The sequence below is a fragment of the Bos taurus genome, chromosome 15 (genome assembly GCF_002263795.3).
Source record: "Bos taurus isolate L1 Dominette 01449 registration number 42190680 breed Hereford chromosome 15, ARS-UCD2.0, whole genome shotgun sequence".
NCBI lineage: Eukaryota > Metazoa > Chordata > Mammalia > Artiodactyla > Bovidae > Bos > Bos taurus.
In genome coordinates this window covers 82,302,019-82,328,651 of record NC_037342.1, presented here as the reverse complement: position 1 = coordinate 82,328,651, position 26,633 = coordinate 82,302,019, and the positions used below count along the sequence as shown (strand labels likewise).

Here is a 26,633-nt window from a genome sequence, read left to right as displayed (position 1 = left end):
TCCAATGGCATTGCCCTGGTCCAGAGTCCTCCTGGGGTCACTGCTGGAAGCAGTGGTCCCCTAATGGGGTGGTAAGGTCATCTCGACTCTGGCTAGACTGGCTTTGCTAAAGCATCATCCCAACCACGTGACCTCCCATGATCCTAGCCACCCGCCCAATGACCTTCAAGGACCAGCCGTGCCCCCAGCCTGCCGAGGAGAGTCAGCGGTCCCCGCCACAATGGTCAGGGCCTCCCCAGACCAGGTCACTGTCTTCCCCCAACCGCCTGCTCCCTCCTCCTCTCCACCAGTCGGGCAACTCAACCCAGATTAAACTTCTTTACGGGCCTCCTATAGCCCTCCTGTCTCTCCTCTGAAACTCCGCTGTGCCTGCCAACTAAAAAACGTTCCCCTTTATGGTCGCCAGCGGGGAGGGATGGAGGGAAGGGCTAGCTAGGGAGTCTGGGATGGACATGCACACGCTGCTGTATTTAAAAGGGACAGCACATGCAGCTCTGTTCAATGTTATGTGGCAGCCTGGATGGGAGGGGAGAATGGATACATGTACATGTATGGCTGAGTCCCTTTGCTGTTCACCAGCAACAATCACAGCATTGTTCATCTGTTATTTCCCGGTACGGGTTTCCCTTGTGGCTCACCTGGTAAAGAGTCTGCCTGCAATTCGGGAGACCTAGGTTCGATCCCTGGGTTGGGAAGATCCCCTGAAGAATGGAAAGGCCACCTACTCCAGCATTCTGGCCTGGAGAACTCCATGGATAGTCCATGGGGTCGCAAAGAATTGGACAGGACTGAGCAACTTTCACTTTCACTTTCTATATCCCAGTATAAACTAAAAAGTCAAAGAAATAATAAAATGCTAAAAACTTTCTCTTCCATTTCTTCATGTCTTTGCTCTACTACTGAGGGCCCTGCCCCAGAAAGGCTCCTCTGACTGTCCCAGACAGACAGACAGACATAGGCCCCCTTCCTTGCCCTGACAAGTAGGATGCTCAAAAATGATGGGGGCCAGGTACTGAGCACCTTGGTCCTGTGCCCGGGACCCTCATATGCACACACAAACATTATCACCCATCTTTACAAAACCCCTGCATATTGGCTTCATGGTTGTGCAGATAAAGAAACAGGGCTCAGGGGAGTCTAGCGGTCAAGGTCCAAAATCCCCTGCGAAGGAGGACATCAGCCAAGGGTCAGAACCGGGCCCATCAGACGCTGAAGTCCTTGTCTTGCCCCTGTGCCTGTCCCACCCTGCTTCCCACGGCTTGTATCAACGGTGCCCATCGGTTTTTACTCTAGAGCTCAGTGACGTGTACCTATTTCTTCTTGACTGGTTGCTAACTCCTTCAAAGAAGAACCGTGTTTTTTATTCAGTTCTTCTGCAGGCTGTTAGGTTTCCCTGTTTTATTTCTTCCCAGTCCCACTAGAATGGGGACTTCGGAGGAGTAAAGATTGTGTCTGTGTCACTCACCATTCTTCCTCTAGCACCTAGTTTGGCTTACAATTGACTCTCAGATATTTGTTAAATAAAAGACAAAAGGGAGGAAGGCGAGGAGGAAGGAGGAGAGGAGGGTAAACTAATAAATATTTGGTAAATAAAGGAATCCAGGGAGCCCCCTAGAACATTTAGAAAAAGCTTCAATTATGAAGGAAGGGACCCATTTGTATCTGTTGTTGTTCAGTCGCTCAGTCGTGTCCAACTCTTTGAGACCCCGTGGACTGTGGCCTGCCAGGCTCCTCTGTCCATGGGATTCTCCAGGCAAGAACACTGGAGTGGGTTGCCATTTCCTTCTCCAGGGGATCTTCCTGGACCAGGAATCAAACCCACATCTCCTGCACTAGCAGGTGGAATCTTTACCACTAAGCCACCTGGGAAACCCCACATTTGTATTTACTGACTGGGAAATTGTTCAGTTTCTTCCTATGGGCTGTCTTTAGAAGACTCACAAGAAGAAAGACACGCCCACAAAAGTCAAGGACTATCAACTTACACATGCAAATACCGTCTGACAAAAAAGATTCCACTTTAGAAAATTATTCTATGGAGATACTCACAGGCATGAGAGGTTATTCATTATGGCATTATTTGTTAAAGCAAAAGGTTGGAAACAATGCATACGCCCATCACATGGAGACTGCTGAATACAAATTATAGCCCCTTTATACAAGGGATGATTATGCAAAGCTAAGCACGAATGCGGAAGTTCTCTTTCTATGGACATGGGAAGATCTACACACTATATTGTGCGTTGAAAATACAGCATGCAGAACAATGTGGCTGATACGTCACCCTTTGTGTGAAGCTGGGAGGAGTGGAAGAATCTTTGTTGCAAATGCACAAAGAACCCTGGAAGGACGCATAAGAAAGTAAGGACAGCGGTGGTGAGGGGGGAGGGGGAGACTGGATGGAGGGGCCCCAGAGTGGGAAGGAGACTTTCCACAGGGTAACATCGTCTTAGCAGCTCAGGCTGCTCTAACAGAATGACAGCAAAAACAACAGGAATTCTTTTTTCACAGTTCCTGAGGCTGGGGAGTTTAAGACCAAGGTGTGGGCAGACTCGGTGTCTGATGAGACTCTACCACGTAAATTGTTTGCTTTCACAGGTTCGCAGCTGGAGATGAAGTGGCCTCAGGAGGAACTATACCTTCAGTCTCATCTCGCTCTGGTTTAGATGCTATTTTAAAAGACTTTGGACCTAGATTTTAAAGTGCATGCTGGAGCCCTTCCCTGGCGGTCTTGGGGCTAAGACTGTACTACCAAAGCAGGGGACCTGAGTTCAATCCCTGGTCAGGGAACCAGATCCCACGTCAGGGAACTAGATCCCATATGCCCCAAGGAAGACCCGGAGCAGCCAAATAAACAAATAAATACTTTAAAAAAAGAATTACAGTGGGTGCTGGATTGTGCGAAGACTTTGAGGACTACTGGGATGGGAGAGTTGGACTGTGAAGAAAGCTGAGTGCCGAAGAATTGATGCTTTTGAACTGTGGTGTTGGAGAAGACTCTTGAGAGTCCCTTGGGCTGCAAGGAGATCCAACCAGTCCATTCTAAAGGAGATCAGTTCTGGGTGTTCTTTGGAAGGACTGATGCTAAAGCTGAAACTCCAGTACTTTGGCCACCTCATGTGAAGAGGTGACTCATTGGAAAAGACTCTGATGCTGGGAGGGATTGGGGGCAGGAGGAGAAGGGGACGACAGAGGATGAGATGGCTGGATGGCATCACCGACTCGATGGATGTGAGTCTGAGTGAACTCCAGGAGTTGATGATGGACAGGGAGGCCTGGCGTGCTGCGACATGGGGTTGCAAAGAGTTGGACATGACTGAGCAAATGAACTGAACTGAACTGGGATGGAATGAATGTATTTTGTGGGTAGGAAGGACACAAATTTTCAGAGGCCAGGGGCAAAAAGCTATAGATTGAAAGTCTGGGTTCCCACCAAAATTAATATGTTGAAATCTCACCCCCAATGTGATGGTATTAGGAGGTGGGAGTGTTCTGTGTGGGCGATTAGGTGAAGCCATTATGAATGGGGTCGTGTGTGTGTGTGTGTGTGTGTGTGTGTGTGTTAATCTCTCAGTCATGTCCGACTTTTGCGATTCCATGGACTGTAACCTACCAGACTCCTCTGTCCATGGGATTCCCCAGGCAAGAAGACTGGAGTGGGTTGCTGTTTCCTTCTCTGATGACCGGGGTTAGCACCCTTATAAAGCAGACACTAGACAGCTCTCTCACTGCTATCACGCTGGGACGCAGGGAGAGGGTGGTCCACGAACCAGGAAGAGGCTTTCACCAGACCCCGAGTCTGCTAGCACTTTGATCTTGAACGTCTCAGCCTCCACAAGTATGAAGAATGACATAGATGCACCACTATATATAAAACAGATAACTAATAAGGAACTACTGTACAGCCCAGGGAATTCTACTCAGCACTCTGCAATGACCTGTATGGGAAAATAATTTTAAAAAGAGAGGAGATGTATATATATATATATATGTATAACTGCAACCATGAAATTAAAAGACACTTACTCCTTGGAAGGAAACTTATGACCAACCTAGACAGCATATTAAAAAGCAGAGACATCATTTTTGTCAACAAAGGTCCATCTAGTCAAAGCTATGGTTTTTCCAGTAGTCATGTATGGATGTGACAGTTGGACCATAAAGAAGTTCAGTTCAGTTTAGTCACTCAGTTGTGTCCGACTCTTTGCGACCCCATGAACCGCAGCATGCCAGGCCTCCCTGTCCATCACCAACTCCCAGAGTTCACTCAGACTCATGTCCATCAAGTCAGTGATGCCATCCAGCCATCTCATCCTCTGGCGTCCCCTTCTCCTCCTGCCCCCAATCCCTCCCAGCATCAGAGTCTTTTCCAATGAGTCACCTCTTCACATGAGGTGGCCAAAGTACTGGAGTTTCAGCTTTAGCATCATTCCTTCCAAAGAAATCCCAGGGCTCATCTCCTTCACAATGGTCTGGTTGGATCTCCTTGCAGTCCAAGGGACTCTCAAGAGTCTTCTCCAACACCACAGTTCAAAAGCATCAATTCTTCGGCACTCAGCTTTCTTCACAGTCCAACTCTCACATCTATACATGACCACTGGAAAAACCATAGCCTTGACTAGATGGACCTTTGTTGGCAAAGTAATGTCTCTGCTTTTGAATATGATATCTAGGTTGGTCATAACTTTCCTTCCAAGGAGTAAGTGTCTTTTAATTTCATGGTTGCAATCACCATCTGCAGTGATTTTGGAGCCCCAAAAAATAAAGTCTGACACTGTTTCCACTGTTTCCCCATCTATTTGCCATGAAGTGATGGGACCAGATGCCATGATCTTCGTTTTCTGAATGTTGAGTTTTAAGCCAACTTTTTCACTCTCCTCTTTCACCTTCATCAAGAGGCTTTTAGTTCCTCTTCACTTTCTGCCATAAGGGTGGTGTCATCTGCATATCTGAGGTTATTGACATTTCTCCCAGAAATCTTGATTCCAGCTTGTGCTTCCTCCAGCCCAGTGTTTCTCATGATGTACTCTGCATAGAAGTTAAATAAGCAGGGTGACAATATACAGCCTTGATGTACTCCTTTTCCTATTTGGAACCAGTCTGTTGTTCCATGGCCAGTTCTAACTGTTGCTTCCTGGTCTGCATACAAATTTCTCAAGAGGCAGGTCAGGTGGCCTGGTATTCCCGTCTCTTTCAGAATTTTCCACAGTTTATTGTGATCCACACAGTCAAAGGCTTTGGCATAGTCAAGAAAGCAGAAATAGATGTTTTTCTGGAACTCTCTTGCTTTTACCATGATCCAGTGGATGTTGTCAATTTGGTCTCTGGTTCCTCTGCCTTTTTTAAAACCAGCTTGAACATCTGGAAATTCATAGTTCATGTATTGCTGAAGCCTGGCTTGGAGAATTTTGAGCATTACTTTACTAGCATGTGAGATGAGTGCAATTGTGCGGTAGTTTGAGCATTCTTTGGCATTGCCTTTCTTTGGGATTGGAATGAAAACTGACCTTTTCCAGTCCTGTGGCCACTGCTGAGTTTTCCAAATTTGCTGGCAAATTGAGTGCAGCACTTTCAAAGCATCATCTTCCAGGATTTGAAACAGCTCAACTGGAATTCCATCACCTCCACTAGCTTTGTTCATAGTGATGCTTTCTAAGGTCCACTTGACTTCACATTCCAGGATGTCTGGCTCTAGGTGAGTGATCACACCACCATGATTACCTGGGTTGTGAAGATCTTTTTTGTACAGTTCTTCTGTGTATTCTGTGTATTCTTGCCACCTCTTCTTAACATCTTCTGCTTCTGTTAGGTCCATACCATAAAGAAGGCTGAGTGCCAAAGAATTGATGCTTTTGAACTGTCATGTTGGAGAAGACTCTTCAGAGTCCTTGGACTGCGAGGAGATCCAACCAGTCCATCCTAAAGGATATCAGTCCTGGCTGTTCATTGGAAGGACTGATGTTGAAGCTGAGACTCCAATACTTTGGCCACCTGATGCAAAGGGCCGACTCATTTGAAAAGACCCTGATGCTGGGAAAGATTGAAGGCAGGAGGAGAAGGGGACGACAGAGGATGAGATGGTTGGATGGCGTCACTGATTCAATGGACATGAGTTTGAGTAAACTCTGGGGGTTGGTGATGGGCAGGGAGGCCTGGTGTGCTGCGGTTCATGGGGTCACGAAGAGTCAGACACAACTGAGCGACTGAACAACAGCAACAACTGAATCACTTTGTTGTACACCTGACACTAACACAAGATGGGAAATCAACTGCACACCAATCATTTTTTTTTAAAGTCTGTGTTTTTTGTTCCCTTTTAAAATTTTTCATTGGTGTGTGTGTGCTGAGTCACCTCAGTCATGTCCGACTCTTTGTGACCCCCGGGACTGTAGCCCGCCAGGCTCCTCTGTCCATGGGATTCTCCAGGCAAGGATACTGGAGTGGGGTGCCGTGCCTTCTTCCAGAGCACCTTCCCAACCCAGGGCTCAAACTGGGGTCTCCTTTGGCTCCTACACTACAGGCAGATTCTTTACTGCTGAGCCCCAGGGAATAGCTGATCAACCATGTGGTGTGAGTTTCAGGTGTACAGGAAGTTGGGTTAGACATGAACACATTCTGTGTTTTTCCTTGGTTACAGCAGCCTAAGTGGCCTAAAGACAAACATGGACCTGCAAACATTTAAATATGAAGTCATAAAAGCCAATGGTCAAGGGCGGGCTGACCTGGATGCCGGGGGGGATGCTGTAGATGATCCGGATGGTTCTGCAGTCCGGGTGGCCAGGCAGGGAGTGGGGAATGACGTGGTACTCCATCTTCCCTGGAGGCTGGGTGCCTGTCTTCACCCCGTAAATGGTCTTACAGGTCGGACACTGCAAACTCCCATCCTGAAGAGACAAGGCCCGAACTTCCAGTGTGGGAAACAGGTTTGGTCAGGACCACCCCACCCAATCTCAAAAGGTACCAGAGATAAAGGGCTGGTGTGTTAGTCACTCTGTCATGTCCAACTTTTTGTGACCCCAGGGACAGTAGCCTGCCAGGCTCCTCTGTCCATGGGATTCTCCAGGCAAGAAGACGAGTGGGTTGCCATGCCCTTCTCCAGGGGATCTTCCCGATCCAGGGATGGAACCCAGGTTTCCTGCATTGCAGGCAGATTCTTCACTGTCTGAGTCACCAGGGAAGCCCCAAGAAGTTGGGGTCAGGGGCAAAATGCACCCACGCCAGTACTAGATCTTAGCTGCTCCCCTGCCTGCTATCAGGGCTACTGAACGCTGAAGTTTTCTCCAGAGCAACAGGAGGAACACTCCAATCCAGCACTGGGCTCCGTGCTTGGGGACATATATGAAAGACCTCATCCTTAAGAGGGAGAAGGAAATGGCAACCCACTCCAGTGTTCTTGCCTGGAGAATCTCCTGGACAGGGGAGCCTAGTGGGCTGCTGTCCATGGGGTCGCACAGAGTTGGACACTACTCAAGCGACTTAGCATGCATTGGAGAAGGAAATGGCAACCCACTCCAGTATTCTTGCCTGGAGAATCCTAGGGACGGAGGAGCCTGGTGGGCTGCCGTCTATGGGGTTGCACAGAGTCGGACATGACTGAAGCAACTTAGCAGCAGTAGCATCATCCTTAAGAAGGAGACCAGGATTTACCCTGCTCATCAGGGCTCTGGGGGGCTTCCCAGGTGACTGAGCAACTAACACTTCCACTTTCAGAGTTCTGTTGGGGCAATGGCGGGGGGACTCTGGATTCAATGAGGTGAGGAGTCCTGGTTTCACAGCAGGACCTCATGAAGTGCCGTCTTGGGGTAGAGCCTGGACAGTAAACCCTATTCCCAGGCTTGAAAACAGACAGGGGGTGAGGAGGAGCCTGTGAGTGGGCAGAGAGTGACGTGTGTACAAAGTGCTGTCACGCAGCTGGGACCAGAGCTCTCCAGGACATCCGGGTCTCCTCGGGGAAGACTGGAACTCACTGCGGGGCTATTTAAGGACACTTTAACCCCAACTCCACTCATTTAAAGAAACAGCTTGCATTCAGCTTGTGTTCGTGTGATCAAAGGGTGGGAAGCCAAGGTCAGGGTTCCACTCTCTGCTCTGGTCTTAACTTGCTGCATGACCTTGGATGAATCACCCCATTTCTCTCTGGGCCCTTCTCACCCCTTTTAAAGAGAATAAAAAAGGCATACTTCAAAGTGTAAGTGCGAAAGAGGATAAAAGATCGTGTCCGCACCCTTTTTGAAGCACCATGGAAATAAACGCAAAGGTACGAGATTATTCTTATATGCAGTTATCAAAAGGAGAACGAAGGTGCTAAGAAACCCCTTTAAATCCGAAATAACCTCTTCAAAGGCTGAATCCTGCTGAAAGTTTTTATTGTAGTGTCAGGAAACTGAGCAGGGAATCCAGACACACAGCATCCATCAATAACTGAGCTCTCTGAGACACAGAAAGATCCCGACATTGGCACTGTGGGAATTTCAACCATAGGACTACATTAGGATGAAGAAAAAAAAATTGTCATAGTACAGAGGTGTCAATTTGAATAAAAAGGGTTGAAAGTGTTAGTCGCTCAGTCACGCTGGACTCCTTGTGACCCTACAGACAGCAGCCTGCCAGGCTCCTCTGTCCATAGAGGGTTCTCCAGGCAAGGATACTGGTGTGGGTAGCCTTTCCCTTCTCAAGGGAATCTTCCCGACCCAGGGATCGAACCCAGGTCTACCTGCATTGCAGGCAGATTCTTTACCGTCTGAGCCACCAGGGGAGCCCCTTTCCCTTTTTCTTCTCACTTTCATCATGTTAGGAAGTAGGGATTGTTCTATTTCCATTTTCCAGATGGGAAATGAAATCTCAGAGAGATTGAAAATCTTGCTGCCCGCAGTCCTTTGGCTCCTCAGCCAGGGTTTGCACTTGGGTAGGCCGCCTTTACTCTTTTCCTCAAGCAGGATAAGGACAGGGCAGCCCCTGAAGGCCAGACATACTTTTGGATGAATAAGTGGTGGGAGGATATCACAAAAATCCCAGACTCTGATGCAATCCCAGCTGGGCCTGGAGAAATGAGAATTCGGAATCCCATAGATGGGGTCAAGGTGACCCAGGCCTGGGACAGAACATGAGAAAAGCCAAGGGCTTTAGGCACTGGTGGCTCAGATGGTAATGCATCTGCTTACAATGCGGGAGACCCAGGTTCAATCCCTGGGTTGGGGAGATCTCCTGGAGAAGGAAATGGCAACCTACTCCAGTATTCTTGCCTGGAAAATCCCATGGACGGAGGAACCTGGTAGGCTACAGTCCATGGGGTCGCAAAGAGTTGCACATGACTGAGTGACTTCACTTTCATTTTAGGCGCTGTGTGGAGAGACTTATCATCTGAGGGCACATCCAGGTTCCTGGAAGCCAGCTCTAATGGGGGACCGCCACTCCACTATCATTGGTGGGTAAGACAAGATCACACAGCCCTCCTTTCCAACAGTTGACCTTAAGGGCTTTCCAGCCATCCTTTGACAAAACCTTTAGTGCTTTTGAAAGGACAATGAAAGGCGCCCAAAGAACATGAATGTGACTGAGAAGCACGAGGCCAGGGAGAAGGAAGGGTCACTGGGGAGTCCTGTGCCAGCACGATGGACACTCACCATGGGTCGGTCACTGTAGAAAACTCCCTTCCAAACCCTCAGGGACAGACGTCTACACCTCTCAGACCACCACACAGTGTAGACACTGGGAGGAGTTGGGTTGGTGGTTGTTGTTTAGCCATTCAGTCCTGTCCAACTCTTTTGTGACCTCGTGGACTGTAGCCCACCAGGCTCCTCTGTCCATGGGATTATCCCAGTAAGAATACTAGAGTGGGCTGCTATTATCCTTCTCCAGGGGATATTCCTGACCCAGGGATGGAACTTGAGTCTCCTGCATTGGCAGGTGGGTTCCTTCCCACTGAGCCACCAGGGAAGCTCTGGGAAGGTAGGCAGCATAGCCCAAAAGGGAGGTGCAGACAGATTTTGCCAACATAGTAATTTTGGGGAAAACTGATGAGGCTGAGAACAACCAAGATCATCACTCCTGCTCCTCTGGGCTGCCCCTGCTCACACGCTCAGTCGCTTCAGTCGTGTCTGACTCTTTGTGACCCTGAGGCCCTTAGCCCGGCAGACTCCCCTGTCCATGGGACTCTCCAGGCAAGAATACTGGAGTGGTTGCCATGCCCTCCTCCAGGGATCTTCCCCACCCAGGGATTAAGCCCGCGTCTTCTGCATTGCACGTGGATTCTTCACCGTTGAGCCACCAGGGAAGCCTGGGGGTGCCTCTAAGACCCCCCAAAGCACCTGGGTGCCACTCCAATAAGGCCTCCAGGCTTGGGTGCTGCCTGGGAGGTGGTGGCACCCCCTGAGCTGGCACCCACCTTGTTGCCATTGTTGTACATGGCCACCAAGCAATAGACGTGGTAGACGTGGCCACACCGGGACAGCTTGCCCACCAGGTCCGGCTTGACCGTGGGCTGGGGGCCCTTGTAGCCGGATGGGGCCGTGAGGCGCTCCATGCAGATGGTGCAGTCCTGGGGGCAGAAAGGGGCAGAGGAGAAAGACCGTCAGTTCCCACTCAGCCTGGGAGGCCACAGCACCTCCACGGTCTTCCAGCATGATCTCAGCTGCCAAGCAGGCTGCTGCTGCTGCTCCTCCAGAAAGCCCACAAACAGGGGAACACGCGCCACTGGGAATCTAGACAGAATTCTGTCTTCTTTGGCACAGCAGAGTAACTCTTGAACTAATTCCTGATGGTGATACATGTTAATTTAGGCTGCCAAACAGAATGATAGCCCCTCCTTGGGGGCTGTGACTATCCCTCCGTGGGATCCCTCAGAGGTCTGTGCAGGAAACCAACCCTTGCTGATTTGACCCACTGACCGTTTACTTATTTAAGTGGACATTTGTAAAGGAACTGTATTTGAAGTGCCCTGGAGAGGCTGCAGCATGTTTCAACATTTGGGGCTGGATAATTCTTTGCTGAGGACTTCCCTGCTGGTCCGGTGGTTAACAGTCCACCTGCTAACGAAGGGGACACGGGTTTCATCCCTGGTCCAGAAAGATTCCATACGCTGCAGGGCAACTAAGCCCACACACGGCAACCACCGAAGCCCTGTGTTCCAGAGCCCCTGGTCTAGAACAAAGGAGGAGGCGGCAGAGAAGAGACGTCAGATAGATCGCATGGCCAACTCAGTGGACACGACTCTGAGCAAACTCCGGGAGACAGTGGAGGACAGGGGAGCCTGGCAGGCTCCAGTCCACATGGCCGCAAAGAGTCAGGCGTGACTCAGCGACTGAACAAAAACAGTTCTTCGCTGCGGGTGCTGTCCCGGGCCCTCCTGAGCAAGGTGGTGGGTTTAGCAGCATCTTTGGCCTTGGCCTGCTGGATGCCACCAGCGTCTCCTCTTCCCTCCAGTTCTGTAAAATCGCCTCTGGTTGAGAATCTCTGATCACCATCAAGCCCATTTTTAAGTCGGTTCCCATAGCTTATCACACCACCTTGCTTAAATTCACGGTAAGACAGTTGAGCACCAGTCAGCAGTTTGCTGAACAGGCAGGTGTGAGAAGTTAAGCCACAGCTGTGGCCCAAAACATCCACTCCGACCAGCTCTGAGTTGGTCGGGACCCAGAAAGCAGTGCCAGCTGCGTCCTGCAGAAATCTGGCTGGGGAGATGACTGGGGGGTGGGGAGGGTGAATCCCCCCACCCACCGCCAGCCCTGGACTCACCTCGTCTGGCGGATGCCGGACTTTCTGCAGATACTTCTTCAGCACTTCTTCTGGGGTTTTCCCTGTGGGGACAGGATGATCAGGGGGCCACCAAGACAAGCTGGACATGCCAGAGAGGGGGGCATTGTCAGCCAGGCTCAGAGCTTTCAGAAAAGACAAGGAACCACCGCGCAGTTGGATTTAAGGATGCAAAGGGGACACGGGGTGGATGCGGGAGCCAGGTGGTCTGAGGAGGGGGGTGTTTAAGTTCGCCTCATCTCCTGCCATCACCTCCCCGACACTGGCCTGCCTAATCGCAACAAGCCCACTTTTTCACTGGCACGGGCCAGCAGGCTTCCCTTCCCCAACGTCAAAGAGCCTGGACCTGCCCAAAGGCTGCACCGGGCTAACAGTAATGAAAACTCTCTGTAAACAGTTTCACGTCTTAAGACATTGGGCCAGTTTACGGCATTCCCTTCCCAATGTGCTAAGGACCGTCTTGATCTGTAACCTGGCGTCAAAGCGCCATCATTTTTACGGGAAACCGGGACTTGACGACCTCAGTTTCTGCCAGCCTTCCTCCTGTTGACGGTGCGGTCGCTGCCCAGCAGTAGGGAGAGGATGATGCATCCTGGCGGGGGCAGTGACTCTGGGATTTCGGGGGAGGGGCAGCCAGGCCCCTAGGAGGCAGCCAGGACTAAAAGCAGGGGTTGGCAGGAGACAGCCTTGCCAAGGGGCAGGGAGGAATAAAGGGCTGGAGCCTCCTTGGCGACTCCCTGACCTTCTCTGAGCTTCTGTTTCTCGCCTAGACAGTGGGCAAGAACAACAGCACCTGCCCAGAGGGGCGCTTGGACAATTAAACGACATACAATTAAATGGACCTAAAGCCCTGTGGCACTTAGCCTGCTAAGAGTCAAGTAAGTGCTATTAATAATAACAGGAAGAATGGGAAAGCGCAAAATCCCATCATTTCCTATGAGACCGCCAGGAAGATGAGCGAGTTCATTCAAGCAGAGAAGCGTCGATAGACTGGAAAAGTAGGACAAGCGTTTCACGAAGTGGAGCCTCCAGCGTCCAAAAGCTGTGGCGCAGGCCCTCCCTCCCCGCTGGCCTGCTCGCCCTCCCTCCCCGCTGGCCTGCTCGCCCTCCCTCCCCGCTGCCCTGCTCGCCCTCCCTCCCCGCTGGCCTGCTCGCCCTCCCTCCCCGCTGCCCTGCTCGCCCTCCCTCCTCGCTGCCCTGCTCGCCCTCCCTCCCCGCTGCCCTGCTCGCCCGCTGCCCTGCTCGCCCTCCCTCCCCGCTGGCCTGCTCGCCCTCCCTCCCCGCTGGCCTGCTCGCCCTCCCTCCCCGCTGCCCTGCTCGCCCTCCCTCCCCGCTGCCCTGCTCGCCCTCCCTCCCCGCTGCCCTGCTCGCCCTCCCTCCCCGCTGGCCTGCTCGCCCTCCCTCCCCGCTGCCCTGCTCGCCCTCCCTCCCCGCTGGCCTGCTCGCCCTCCCTCCCCGCTGGCCTGCTCGCCCTCCCTCCCCGCTGGCCTGCTCGCCCTCCCTCCCCGCTGCCCTGCTCGCCCTCCCTCCCCGCTGGCCTGCTCGCCCTCCCTCCCCGCTGGCCTGCTCGCCCTCCCTCCCCGCTGGCCTGCTCGCCCTCCCTCCCCGCTGGCCTGCTCGCCCTCCCTCCCCGCTGGCCTGCTCGCCCTCCCTCCCCGCTGCCCTGCTCGCCCTCCCTCCCCGCTGGCCTGCTCGCCCTCCCTCCCCGCTGCCCTGCTCGCCCTCCCTCCCCGCTGGCCTGCTCGCCCTCCCTCCCCGCTGCCCTGCTCGCCCTCCCTCCCCGCTGCCCTGCTCCTCTAACAAGAATTAAGCTTCTGTCGACTGAGAGCCTCTTGCTTGCTGAGATAAGTTATAACATGCTTACGATCCCACTGAAACCTCACCAGTTTGCAAGGGGAGGGCTTAGGGCTGACGGTCGAATCCTTTAGAAATTGATACTAGAGACCAGGGGTTTCCCAGGTGGTGTCAGTGGTTAAGAATTTGCCTGCCAAAGCAGGAGATGCAGGCTCAATCCCTGGGTCGGGAAGATCCCCTGGAGGAGGAAATGGCAACCCACTCCAGGATTCCTGCCTGGGAAATCCCCTGGACAGAGGAACCTGGCGGGCTCCAGTCCAGGGGGCCACAAAGAGTTGGACATGACTTAGCCACTACACACATACACACACACACACACCCCCCAGAGCTAGAGAGAGCAGCTGTAGAGGTCAGGCTGGGTCCTTGGGGCACAGGTATATTGACTCTTAGCTGTGGGACTGTGAGGAGGGGATGAGCTCTTGAAGGAGGGTCAAGCAGCCAGAGCTTCTGGAGTATCCCAAGGGACACGAGAAGTGACTTCCACTGCCTTCCAGGACACACCTGCTGGGTACCGGCTGTGTGTATCGTAAAGGGGAGAGAATTGAGGCAGCCTGGGGTCTCGTGACTTGCAGGGCACAAAGTTGGGATCTGAATCCAGGCTGTTCGGGTTCCCATGCTGAGGCGCTCCATCTCTCTAGTGTGTATTCTCTGTGTCACACGCTGTATCTTCATGTGTCTGTATTATTGCCCTGAATTTCTCTGTTTCTCAAAGGGTCTCCATCAGATCCAAACCTATCCACTTTGGTGTAACCCTCAGAGTGGGATTAGTTAGCCCATTTAGCAGATGCAGAAACCGGGGCACAGAAGGCACGGGTGTGATCCTCGTGGTGGAGACAGAGCTGGGCTGGGAGCCAATCTGTGACCACCCCCGCCCCAGGACTCCTTTGGACAAGGAGGCTGATACCTTTCTTGGCTTGCTTCTTGGTGGTCTTGCGGCTTGTGTTGGAAACCCCGGGGATGGATTTTATTTCGCTCTTGCTGACGGGGGGTGGGTGAAGGACCAGCTTTGGTGGCCGGGTGAGACACACAGGCAGCCCTGCTGCGCTCATGAGGATCCCAGTGATTCCTGGAAGACAAGGGCACCAGGGAGGAGGGCGGAGGGTCAGCCCCCAGCGCGCTCCACACTCCCCTCCCAGTAACCCGCTCGCCCCTTCTCCACACAGATCCTCCCAGAAACACGTCCATCCCCCCTTCTCCACAGTGAGCTTTGCGTTTTGCAATCACTTCGCCCAAACTGTTCCTGCCCTTCCCGTCCACCCCCTCAGGCCCTCGTCTGTCTCAGTTACCACCAGGATTCTCTCTTTTTACAAGCGTCCATGACACCTGTTGCTTTTGCTCTTCTTGTTTTTAACTTCTTTTTATTTGTTCTTAAACTTTTCATTTCGTGTTGGGGTACAGCGGATGAACAATGTGGTGACAGTCTCAGGGGAACTACATTTCCATGCGTCCATCCCGCTATAAACTGCCCTCCCGCCCGGGCTGACATGACACTGAGCTGAGTCTGCTGTGCCCTGCCGTAGGTCCTTGTTACTTGTCCGTTTATCATGGACCAGCACGGACCGTGCAGGCCACGGGGTCGCAAAGGACACGCCTGAGCGACTTTCACTGCACTCAGTGCTTGCGCGTCCGTCCCAAAGGCCCTCCTAGTCTCCCCCTTTTCTCCCTTCGGCCGGGGCTTCCTTACCTGCCAGCGCAGGGTTGACGGGGCTGGACCCACTCAGGTTCTTCACGGGGACAGTGGGGACCCTGCAGAAGCACAGAGCAGACACATCACACTTTCGACAAGCGGGAAAAGGGCCACAGTGCTGGGAGTCCCAGAGCGTCAGGGGTTCCCCTGTTACAGGAGCCACGTGCTCCTCCTAAAGCCGCAGTCAGCCCACAGCCAGAGCTGAGCCCTTCAAACCCCAGCAGAGCACATTACAGCTCCACTCAGAACCTCACAGCCCCGAACGGACCAGGGCTCCCTCAGGTTCCGCGAGGCCTGTCCCGCCCTGTAGAGCCACCGAACAGCCCGCCCGAGCACCCCCCACCAGCTCCCTGGTCTCCCTGGTCTGCCCCGAGTCACTCATCTCCTCCAGTGATGTCACTGTCCCTCCTGCAGGCCGGGCACACCCCAGCCTCAGGGCCTTTGCACCTGCGGTTCCCTCTGCCTGAAGTGTTTTTCCACCTGACCCCTGCTTGGCTCCCTGCTACAGATCCTTCAGTACGGGCTCCGACGTGCCCTACTCAGCGATGTCCCTGAGGCCATCTCATTTAACACGGCTACCCACCCCTCCACCCAACCCTGAGATGCCAAGTCCTCTTCCTTGGTCTTTTTTGCTTTTTGCCCACACTGGTCGACCTGCAGGATCTTAGTTCCCTGACCAGGGATTGAACCTGGGATCCTGGCAGTGAAGTCCTAACCACCGGGCCACCAGGGAAGTCCCACTTATGGTCTTTTGAAATAAATTGTTACTTTTTATCTCCCCTCTCGAAATCTACCCTCTATCAGGACAAATATTGCTGTCTCATTCAGAGCCTGACACTTCATGAATATGGCATTTCATGAGTATCAGTGGAAGCAATGAAATGAAAAAAAAAAAAAAAGAAGAAGAAGAAGAGAGTTCAAACCCACAGGGTATAGTCACCTCAGAAGCTTCTGGAAGGGAGAGCCCCTTGCCTGAATCAGAAGTTCCAGCTGCACTTGGAGGAGCTTCTGCTGAGAGGTGGGCAGAGGGCACCCACCCCCGGCCCAACAGGCGGAAACCATCACCTCTTTACCCAGAGAAACACAGACAAGTAGGCAGAGTCTCCTTCCTTGTCCTTCTCTCCAGCAACTTGAGCCAGGCTGGAGACAAGCCTGGAGACAGCCCCGCTGCCCAGGAAAGTTGGGGCCTCCCACGGGGCTGAGGACAAAATTACGGGGCGCATGGGGCTCGGTCTTGCGCCACCCCTGCTACCCAGGCCTCTGCAGCTGGGCTTGGGGTGGGGGACGTGGGCTGGAGATCCTGATGGCCTGGGTCACAGACTACTCCAGGGGCCAGACTGCCAGAGAAGCCAGCAGTTCTGCTCTGGGGGTGCGAGAGAGGGTGCTGGGAAAGCAGGGGGGAGGGGAAAGAGCATTTTGCTGGCTTACTTTTCATTCATGTGCTTCGATGCCCATCCCGATAGAGACCCCCTTGGTGCTGGACACTCTCTCGGATGCTGGGGACACAGCGGTGGCCCACACAGCCTTTCATCTGCATGCTGAAATCACTAACGAGTCCAGCCTGCTTGATTCCAGACACCATTCTGAATGCTCAGAATAGACACATCCATCCAACCCTTCCAACCACCTATGTGAGAGATGTGATTGTCATGAACTCCGTTTTCATAGGCAGGGGCGCTGGGGCACAGAGATGGGAAGCTAGCTTCAGGGAGGCCACACAGCCAAGGGTTTGAAGCCAGCCCATCTGGCTCTGGAGCCCACGGTCTCAGCCACTCACTATGCATGCTCCTGGGTCTGTAGGGTTCTTATCACACCCCCGTGCTGCAGACAGAAAGCATGAAGCTGCGAGCCTAAGGAATAAATCCACCCTGAGAGGCGAGGCCAGAACGGCATCTGCAGGCTGGGCTGGGCGCTAGTGCGTCTGAACCCCACGAGCCGGGAGGATGGGCGTGCCCTCCGCCACGCGGAGTCCTCTGGGGTCTCTGTCTCCTCCTGGGGATGGTGACCGTGCACCAGGCTTGTGAGGGGATGTGAGAATAACAGACGCAGGAGTGTTTGTGTCTCCACAGGCCACCGAAGGCCACTTGTCCTCAGAAACCAGCTTCAAGATAAATCAAATCCTGACTGGGGCCGGGGGAGGGGAAGCTGAATTCAACATGAAAGAAAATCTCAAGGGGGCTTTCCTGGTGGTCCAGTGGCTAAGACCCCCAGCTCCCAGTGAAGGGGGCCTGGGTTCGATCCCTGGTCCGGGAACGAGACCCCACGTGCTACAAATGAATATTCCACACGCTGCAGCGAGAAGATGCTGAGGGCTGCAGCCACCAGTGCAGCCAAATAAACACTAAAGAAAAAAAAAAGTGAAGAAGAAAGTCAGCAAGAAAAAGAGGAACAGACTGGATTCCGGACTCTGTAACCTGCCCACAGGGCCAGGCGTGGCACAGCAGGTGGGAGTCCGAAAAACCAGGTTTAAGACCCAACCCCGCCAGGATCACGCACGCGTGCTAAGTCACTTCAGGCGTGTCAGGCTCTCTGCAACCCCATGGACTGCAGCCCTCCAGGCTCCTCTGTCCACGGGATTCTCCACGCAAGAATCCCGGAGTGGGTTGCCATGCCCTCCTCCAGGGGATCCTCCCTACCCAGGGATCAAACCCGTGACTCTCACGTCTCCTGCATTGGCAGGCGGGTTCTTTACCTCTAGCGCCACCTGGGAAGCCCACCGGTCACAACGTCCATCGACTTTATTGAGCCTCCATTTCCTTATCTGTAAAACTGTGGAAGTCTTAGGTAGGAGGCTGCATACTAAAAAGCAGAGACATTACTTTGCCAACAAAGGTCCGTCTAGTCAAGGCTATGGTTTTTCCAGTGGTCACGTACGGATGTGAGAGTTGGACTATAAAGAAAGCTGAGTGCCAAAGAATTGATGCTTTTGAACTGTGGTGTTGGAGAAGACTCTTGAGAGTCCCTTGGACTGCAAGGAGATCCAACCAGTCCATTCTGAAGGAGATCAGTCCTGGGTGTTCATTGGAAGGACTGATGCTGAAGCTGAAACTCCAATACTCTGGCCACCTGATGCAAAGAGTTGACTCATTGGAAAAGACCCTGATGCTGGGAGGGATTGGGGGCAGGAGGAGAAGGGGATGACAGAGGATAAGATGGTTGGATGGCATCACCAATTCAATGGACATGGGTTTGGGTGAACTCCGGGAGTTGGTGATGGATAGGGAGGCCTGGTGTGCTGTGATTCACGGGGTCGGACTGAGCGCCTGAACTAAACTGAACTGAGAGGCTGCGGGGAGAGACTTCCTGATGATTCTCCACTCCAGAATCTGACGACCCAACCTTGGGGACAGTCTCCCTGCTGGGTTCCACACCGGGTCTGGTTCCCCTCCAGCCTCTCCAGGAGGTGCGGGAGGGCCTGCTCCCTGGATGCCCACTGTGGGGGGGCAGGCACGGCCCAGCCCTGCACCTGCCTACCCCCCTCACCACCTTTGAGGCCCCCACTCAGGCTGATAAGGAGCTGCAATCTGCAGGACAAAAGCCACCTTTGTTCCCACAAACTGGACCAGCAGGTTTACCTGGTCTGGTGAAGGAGGAAATAGTCCAACCTCCCCAGAGGGCTCGCCAGGGTGGCCTGAGAACTGGGGGCTGGGAGGAGGGTCTGGAGAGACAGGGAGGGTGTGCCCCCCACTGCTGGCAGAGAATGCTGGCAGATGGGTGGGCGTCCCCACCACTGCCTGATGGCAGGAGAGGTGGAAGGGCTTGTCGGCGGCCCTGGACGCCTGCAGCAGGGCTGGGGAGGGGGACGTGCTTATGAAATGCAGAAGGGCCCAGGGGAAGGGCCCGCCAGAGGGTCGGGAGGCCTGGCGTCTAGGCTGACCCCGCGGGGCCTTTCTGAGAACCGCGCAGTCTCTCTGCCATCCTCGGCCACGTCTGCGTTACCGCGGCAGTACACAGGGCGCCCCAAATCTCAGTCCCTGGGAGGAATGCGGATCTGGGTCGCATCTTCTGTAAACAGCCCAGCCCTGTGCGAATCTGGGTGATCATTTACATTCTTGTTTCCCAAGGGTAAGAGGAAGCGGCTCCAGAGAAAGCCTTTTCCTGCTTGGTGGTGGTTTAGTCACTCAGTCGGTTGGACTCTGTGACCCCAGGGGCTGCAGCCCGCCAGGCCCCGCATTCTCCAGGCAAGAAATCTGGAGTAGGTTGCCGTTTCCTCCTCCAGAGGATCTTCCTGACCCAGGGCTCGAACCCAGGTCACTTGCAGGGCAGGCAGACTCTTTACCAGCGGAGCCACCAGGGAAGCCCTTTTCCCCTGCTCGCCTAATGTCAGCGGGTCTGTTTTCTCAGATTCTTGAGGGGGTCAAGGGAAGCATCAGGCTGAGTGCTGGGCAGACTGTGGAGCTGCAAACACCCGATCGCCCTCCAGCGGTGTTCCTGGTGGAGGTGAAAACCCGGGAGAGCGGCCTTCAGGGTCCACACCAGTCGCAGCCCGCTGGGGCCCCTGGGTTATAGGCGTCTGAGCCCTTTGGAAATCAGCAGGCCAGACAAAGGGTGGTGAGCATTCATCCACCTCCTCCAGGAGCCGGCTCAGCCAAGGCTGCGGGACCCGACCCCCTGTCGGCCAGTGGGCAGACCCTCCGGCCTGCTTGCTCCGGGTGCGCATTTTAATTTCAGTCTCGGAGAATACAAAATGGAGAGAGGAGTGGCAGGGTGGCGGGGAAGGAGGCGTTGGTGAGGGGAGAGCCCCTCTGCAGACGCCACGGGAGAGGCAGTGTTTGTTCAGGGGGTTCTGAGCCAGCCCAGGGGTGGTCAGCAGAACCCTGTTCTTGTCTCTCCAGCCACCGAGGTCTCGCTGGAGATGGAGCCGCCTGCGTCCAGAAAAGAGGGGCGACTCCCGCCCTCGGGGGCACAGCTCCCCCCTTCTTTAGAAACCGCCCCGCTTGTGTCTCTGAATAATTCACAGGGTCTTTTGTTCCCCCCAGACCCTTCTCTCCAGGGCACCTCTCCCACCCTGCCGGGTCTTCCTCTTTTCCGGGGGAAGTTGCTGGGAGAGGTCACGGGCAGAGAGGGGAGGGGCCGGCCGCTGGATGACAGCAGGGCGATGGCAGAGGCAGACAAAGGGAATCAACGGGCTCATTAAGCGGCCGTGGGGGTGAGGGAGGTGGGGAGAGGCTGAGAGGAGAGAGCTGGGAGACGGAGAGCTCTGTGGAGGGGGCCTCCCCTGTCGGGGAGACAGCACAGGAAAACCAGCTCCTTTCTATAGCCCTTTTCAAACTGAACTGCCCAGAACTCCGCCCTCCTGGGTCCCTCAGATTCCATCTGCCCTGCTGACACTAAAGCAGAGAGATAAAAGCTGAGATTTACAGCGATCTGGGCTTCCTTACCCTCAGTTATGGCAAGGAGGTCACTTGGCTTTTGCCTGCTGCTGCTGCTGCTAAGTCGCTTCAGTCGTGTCTGACTCTGTTCGACCCCAGAGACGGCAGCCCACCAGGCTCCCCGTCCCTGGGATTCTCCAGGCAAGAACACTGGAGTGGGTTGCCATTTCCTTCTCCAATGCATGAAAGTGAAAAGTGAAAGTGAAGTCACTCAGTCGTGTCAGACTCTTAGCAACCCCATGGACTGCAGCCCACCAGCCTCCTCCGTCCATGGGATTTTCCCGGCAAGAGTACTGGAGTGGGGTGCCATTGCCTGGCTTTTGCCTAGGGCACCAGAAATGAAGTGGTGGAGTCAGCTTAGATCCGACTTCAGCAACCACAGAGGGCCTAGCTCAGATAGTTCATAGTAATAATAATAGCAGCCTCTGACCAAATTCTCATCACGTGCCCAGCATTATGGTAAATCTCACTGAAAACCTCCTATAATCCCCATGGCAAATCCTATAAGCAAGGAACCGTTCCTACCCCATTTTGCAGATGAATAAACTGAAGACGGATGGTACACAGCTTGCTCCGAATTACTCAGCCAGAAACCTGGGTCCCAGTGCAGGTGGTGAAGCTTCTAGAGGGTGAGCTCTTACCTCCACATGAGCGGCCCTCTCCCACGGTGGCAGGCACCAGGAACTCCTGCGAGAGGCCCCAGGAGGCTGCCTTTCGCCAGCGTGGAGACAGGACCAGCGGCATTGTGCCGGGACCGTCCCTCTGCCAGACTTTCCTGCAGGCCCAGAGGAAGTCATAGGAAAAGCCCCCGCACCTGACCGGCATCTGACCATTTATAACTTGCCTTTGAGTACAATGAGGAGCTGGGCTTTAGCCAAGAGAGCACCGATCGGATGCGGAGACGAAGACCTGGGCCCCAGCCCCGACTCTGTAACACGTGGAGTGTGCAGCTCTCCCTGCGTCTGACACTTGGAATGGGTCCTTGCTGGCAAGTGCATCTGGGCAGATGTTAAGGAGCGCCCTCTCCTCGTTGAGGGTTACATGCTGACTCGGGGTGGGGGGCAGGGCAAGCCTGCTACCCCCAGTCCACACAGGCAGGAACGTGGATGTGCGGACAGTCTAGGGCTCCCCCAGCGGCAGAGGCAGGGGTAAGCTGGGCCACCTCCCAGTCCTCAGCATCCTCTCATCTTCTCTCCGCCCAGGGCCGAGCCCCCCGGTGCAGACACACTCTTCCTGGCAGCTCGATCTTCGCAAGCTGGTGTCCACCCTAACTCTAAGGCTTCCTGAATATCTGCGGCTAGGGGTGTCCGCCAAGTCAGGCTCCTCCAGAGAAGGGAAGGCTGGCAGGTACAAGAGGCCCAATTCACATGAAATCCATGGCCAGCAGCCAAAGGCGGTGGGTACCATGTGGACCTGGGTCTCTCTGATTTTATGACCAGGAAGACTAAGAAGCTTGATAGAACACGGGAATAACAGAAGGGACAACTCCCCCAAGTTGTCACAAGGAATGACTGACCTCGGGCACGGAAAGTGTCTGGCACATATAAGTGGAAGTGTGTGAAAGTGAAGTCGCTCAGTCGAGTCCGACTGCTCACGACCCCATGGACTGTAGCCCAGCAGGCTCCTCTGTCCGTGGAATTCTCCAGGCAAGAATACTGGAGTGGGTTGCCATGCCCTCCTCCAGGGGATCTTCCCAACTCAGGGATCAAACCTGAGGCTCCAGCATGGCAGGCGGATTCTTCACCATCTGAGCAACCAGGGAAACCCCATGGTAAGCATTTACTAAACAGGGGCTGTTATTCCAGTCTGGAGTCCCTGGAGGCGAAGGAGTAACTCACACGGGACACCTGTGCGTGCGGTGTGCGATTGCCAGGGAAGCAGCGTGGCAGAGTTGGAAGAACTCCCTAAAGTTTGAGTCCCCGTCTCTGCTGATAACCAGATATGTACCCTGGAGCGAGTGAGCCTTTCGGGTCTTCCAAGGTAAAATGGGACCAAAAACCCGTGCTTTGTAGACTTGCAAGGATTAAGTAAAGCGATAAGGCCTGCAAACTAGAAGTGCAGGGAGCCCACGAATGATGTCTGCTCTTCCTTGGCAGGCATAGTCCTCACCGCAACCCTAACACCATGGCTGGCATTTACAGATGAGCTAGTCAGGATTCTACGATATTAGGGAACCGGCTTCTATCACAGGGCTGCTGTTGCTGCTGCTGCTAAGTCGCTTCAGTCGTGTCCGACTCTGTGCGACCCCATAGACCGCAGCCCACCCAGCTCCCCTGTCCCTGGGATTCTCCAGGCAAGAATGCTGGAGTGGGTTGCCGTTTCCTTCTCCAAAGCACGCACGCATGCTAAGTCGCTTCCATCGTATCCGACTCTGTGCGACCCCATAGACAGCAGCCCAGCAGGCTCCTCCGTCCACGGGATCCTCTAGGCAAGAACACGACTGGGTTGCCGTTTCCTGCTCTTAGTAAGAGGCAACGTCTCCTTCAGAATTCAGACCTGCGGGGACCCCAAAGACCAAAAGGCTCCCCTCCGCACCACACCACTGCGGGCCTTTCCCCTGCAGCCAGGGGGTCTGGAGAAGCCATGGAGGAGCTTAAGCCAGAGCAGCCCCTGGGTCCTCTCTGACTCAGGCGATCCTCAGGTCTGAGGCCCGGGGCTCCGGACGCGCTCAGGGGTGTCACCGCAGAAGCACTTACCCAGAGGCGATCAGCACCCGGGACTGGGCGAGGGCCAGTCGCTGCAGGCTGGTCCGATTCAAGGTCGCCAGGGCCACCCGGCCGGCCTTGCCGCTGGCCCCCGGCGGGCTGGCGGGACAGGCCGCGGGGGCTGCCCCTGCCGCCGCGCTGGAGGCTTGTCTCCGGATCGCCTGCGACGACGGGGCCGGCTTCCCGGGGCCCCGGCCTGCGCCCGCGCTGTCCGGCGGCGTGGCCCCGGGGCCCGGGGGCGGCCCCTTGAGGGCCGCGGGCGGGGCGGCGCTCCTGCGGGCGGCGGGGGCCGGCGGCGCCGCGGCCTTGACGCTCCTCACCAGGACGCACTGCGGGCAGGAGCAGGGCGGCGCGCGCGGCCCCGCGGCGGCGGCGGCCCCGGGGGCGGCCGGCCAGGACGCGGCGCGGCCCGCGGCGCCCGTGACCAGCGGGTAGACCAGGTCCAGGCGGCGGCGCACGCGGCGCTGGCGCTGCGTCTGCCGGTTGATCTGGCCCATGGTGCCGAAGTCAATGACGTAGCCGAAGCCGATGGGGCTCAGGTCGATCCAGGGCCTCTGCTTCTCGAAGGCGTGTTGGATGGTGATGCCCACGTCCATGTCGTAGGGCGTCCAGGAGCCGTGGTCGTTCTCCCACTCCCACACCACGCCCTTTCCGGGCGCCGAGGCGGGGTCGTAGTAGTTGCGCCGGACGGGCCGGAGGGTCCCTGCCGGAGAGGGACGGAGGAGGCGGTCAGCGGCACCCAGGGCTGGAACCCACGGGTGCTACCTTAAGAGGCTCGCGGTAAGCGAGTCTACGTGGCCGGCCCTTGGCTGCCTTGGCTTTGAAGGAGGCGCCTTCCTGCCGTTTTAAGGTCTGCCGTGAACGGGGAGGGTTCAGGGGTGCAGGCTGGGGTGGAAGGCAGGGTGGGAAGCTGATGAGCTGCAAGGGAAGGATGCGGGTGACGCTGCAGGGTACCCCAAAGAGCACTGCCTGGTTTGGAGTTCGGAGACTCTACTTTAGTTTGCAGCCACATTTGTTTGCTTAATATAACAGCCCACAACCTCCTTTTCTCCCCCAGGAGAAATAAGATAATAGCTCCTTTGCAAAGTTTTTGCCATAATTAAATGTTGCTCTCTCACTCAACATGTATGTATTTGTGCCAAGTCCGGGATTTCTCAAGCGCCCTGTCCTTTGCACTAAGGCATATCACCTTTGACACATAGTAGGTGCTCTTAAATAATCTCTCTTCTTCCGTGACTCTCTGAAGGCCTAAGCCCCCGAGGGCTAAGAGGAAAAGAACACAGGTCAGGGAACCCTAGAGAACGTAGGAAGACTCTGTCCCCACCCAGGATGCCCGCCCAGGTGGTGATGGAGCTGGCTGTCTGGACTTTTATGGGTGTGGTAAAAAAATAAAAGATCAGGGTGGAAGAACTCTCTCATATTTCCCAGCATTAAATCTTATATCAACAACAGTAATAGCGATCCTAAGAATAACTTTCTATTTATCTAACATCTTTTATTCAAGAGGCTCAACCTTCCTAAAGATAGGGTTGTGGCTGTTTAGTTGCCGTTTAGTCAAAAGTTGTGTCTGACTCTTTGCAACCTCATGGACTATAGCCCACCAGGCTCCTTTGTCCATGGGATTTTCCAGGCAAGAATACTGGAATGGGTTGCCATTTCCTTCTCCAGGACATCTTCCCAAGCCAAGGACTGAAACTGAGTCTCTTACATCTCCTGCATTGGCAGGCGGATTCTTTACCTGCTGACGCCCCAGGAAAGCCAAAGGCAGGGTGAAAGTGAAGGTGCTACTTGCTCAGCCCTGTCTGACTCTTTGTAGCCCACTAGGCTCCTCTGTCCATGGAATTCTCCTGGCAAGAATACTGGAGTGGGTTGCTGTTAGCTTCTCCAGGGGATCTCCCCACCCCCGGAATTGAACCCGGGTTCCTGCATTGCAGGAGGATTTTTACCATCTGAGCCACCAGGGTAGTCTCATTTAAACTGCCCAATGAGACAAAGTGAAGTACAGGTCAAGAATTTGAATCCAGATGTGTGAGTAAAGATCATGTTGTTCAACCTTAGATAACTCTGCCTGCTTCCTGAATAATAATAAAAAAGAGTTCCTGTAATTATAAAACAAAGATAGGACAGTCTCAATCTGGATCATCTCAGGGTGGGTGGGTAGGGGTGGCAAGGGCAGGGAAGAGATCTGGGTTATTGCAGGGGAACAGTTAGAGCAGAGATGAACCTTCAGGACTGGCGGGGAAAACTAAGCCTGTAACTGTTGCCTCTTTCTCCTCCACCTCCCGGAACCCTGAATGCAGACCCAGGCCCACCCCAGGCTCATTTCATGGGTATTAAGCTCAAGGCTGAGGACGCCTGGCTCGGGGCAGGAGGGGGAGACTGGGAGAGCTCCTAGGATGCTGGAATCTCTGCATCTGTCAGCTTAGGCTCCATCAGAGCGGTGGGAAAAGGCTCCCCTCCGCTGGCCCCTGACCCATCCCCTCCTCCAAGCCAGAAGGAGATACCAAGACCAGGGACAGAATCCCATTCAAAGGGGGAAGAAAAGGAACAATGACTATTGAGGCCTTTGCCAGGTCGTCACCCGCCCTCCCGCCCTGTCTCCAAGCCCCTTAATGACCCAGAACATCAATATGCAGAGGCTGGAGGGAGAGACAGAACAAGCCCCTTATTCAGGCCCGGGAGCTCTGCTGGGGGACGTCGAGGGCGCGGGAGAGGAGGGAGAAGGGGCACCCAGGAGGCCCCCGTTAGCCCCCCGGTTTCCCCCTAAGGAGCCAGCTCGCTGGGGGACAAAGTCGCGGCCTTCGGATCCAACGGCGGAGCTTCCGGGCGCATCAGCCGCTTGGTCCAGCCTCGTTTCCCCACCTGTTTGCTCCCTCGCCAGTGCTCCCTGACTCCCCCACGCCTCCTAGTCACCAGGGCAGGCCTCTGGGGACGCCCTCCTTTGCTGTTTTCATCTGCCGAAATGTTCCTTATCGTTCCTGTGCCATTTGTCACTCGTTTCTGGACGTGCCTTCCTGGTCCGGGCGCCACCCTCAAGGAGTCTGGGGAGACGGAGCCTTCGATCTGCTGGGTACCAGCATCCCGGCCTTTTTCACAGCAGAGCACCTTGCCCTCCAGCACCTAATGCAGCGCGGGCGGTAACGGGGGCCCTACAGACGCGCCGCGGTGCGCTGAAGACGCACCTCTGGGGACGCTGGCATCTGATTCCGGATCCCGTGTTGCTGTGTGTATCAGCGGCCGTGAGGAAGGCCGATTCAGGCGCTC

The 26,633-nt window shown here is 54.6% G+C and overlaps 1 protein-coding gene across 2 annotated transcripts in view; it reads right to left on the bottom strand.

Annotated features, from left to right (window-relative positions):
* DTX4 (deltex E3 ubiquitin ligase 4) overlaps nt 1-26,633 on the bottom strand; it is a 44,283-nt gene that overhangs the window by 10,976 nt on the left and 6,674 nt on the right. For both annotated transcript variants that reach the window (XM_024975938.2, XM_024975937.2), the window contains exons 2-7: nt 23,361-24,072; nt 15,290-15,351; nt 14,510-14,671; nt 11,734-11,795; nt 10,385-10,537; nt 6,723-6,884 (exon numbers count right to left, since the gene is read on the bottom strand). In XM_024975938.2, the coding sequence (XP_024831706.1) occupies nt 6,723-6,884; nt 10,385-10,537; nt 11,734-11,795; nt 14,510-14,671; nt 15,290-15,351; nt 23,361-23,965 (1,206 nt within the window). In that variant the 5' untranslated portion in view covers nt 23,966-24,072. The remainder of the gene's footprint in view (nt 1-6,722; nt 6,885-10,384; nt 10,538-11,733; nt 11,796-14,509; nt 14,672-15,289; nt 15,352-23,360; nt 24,073-26,633) is intronic.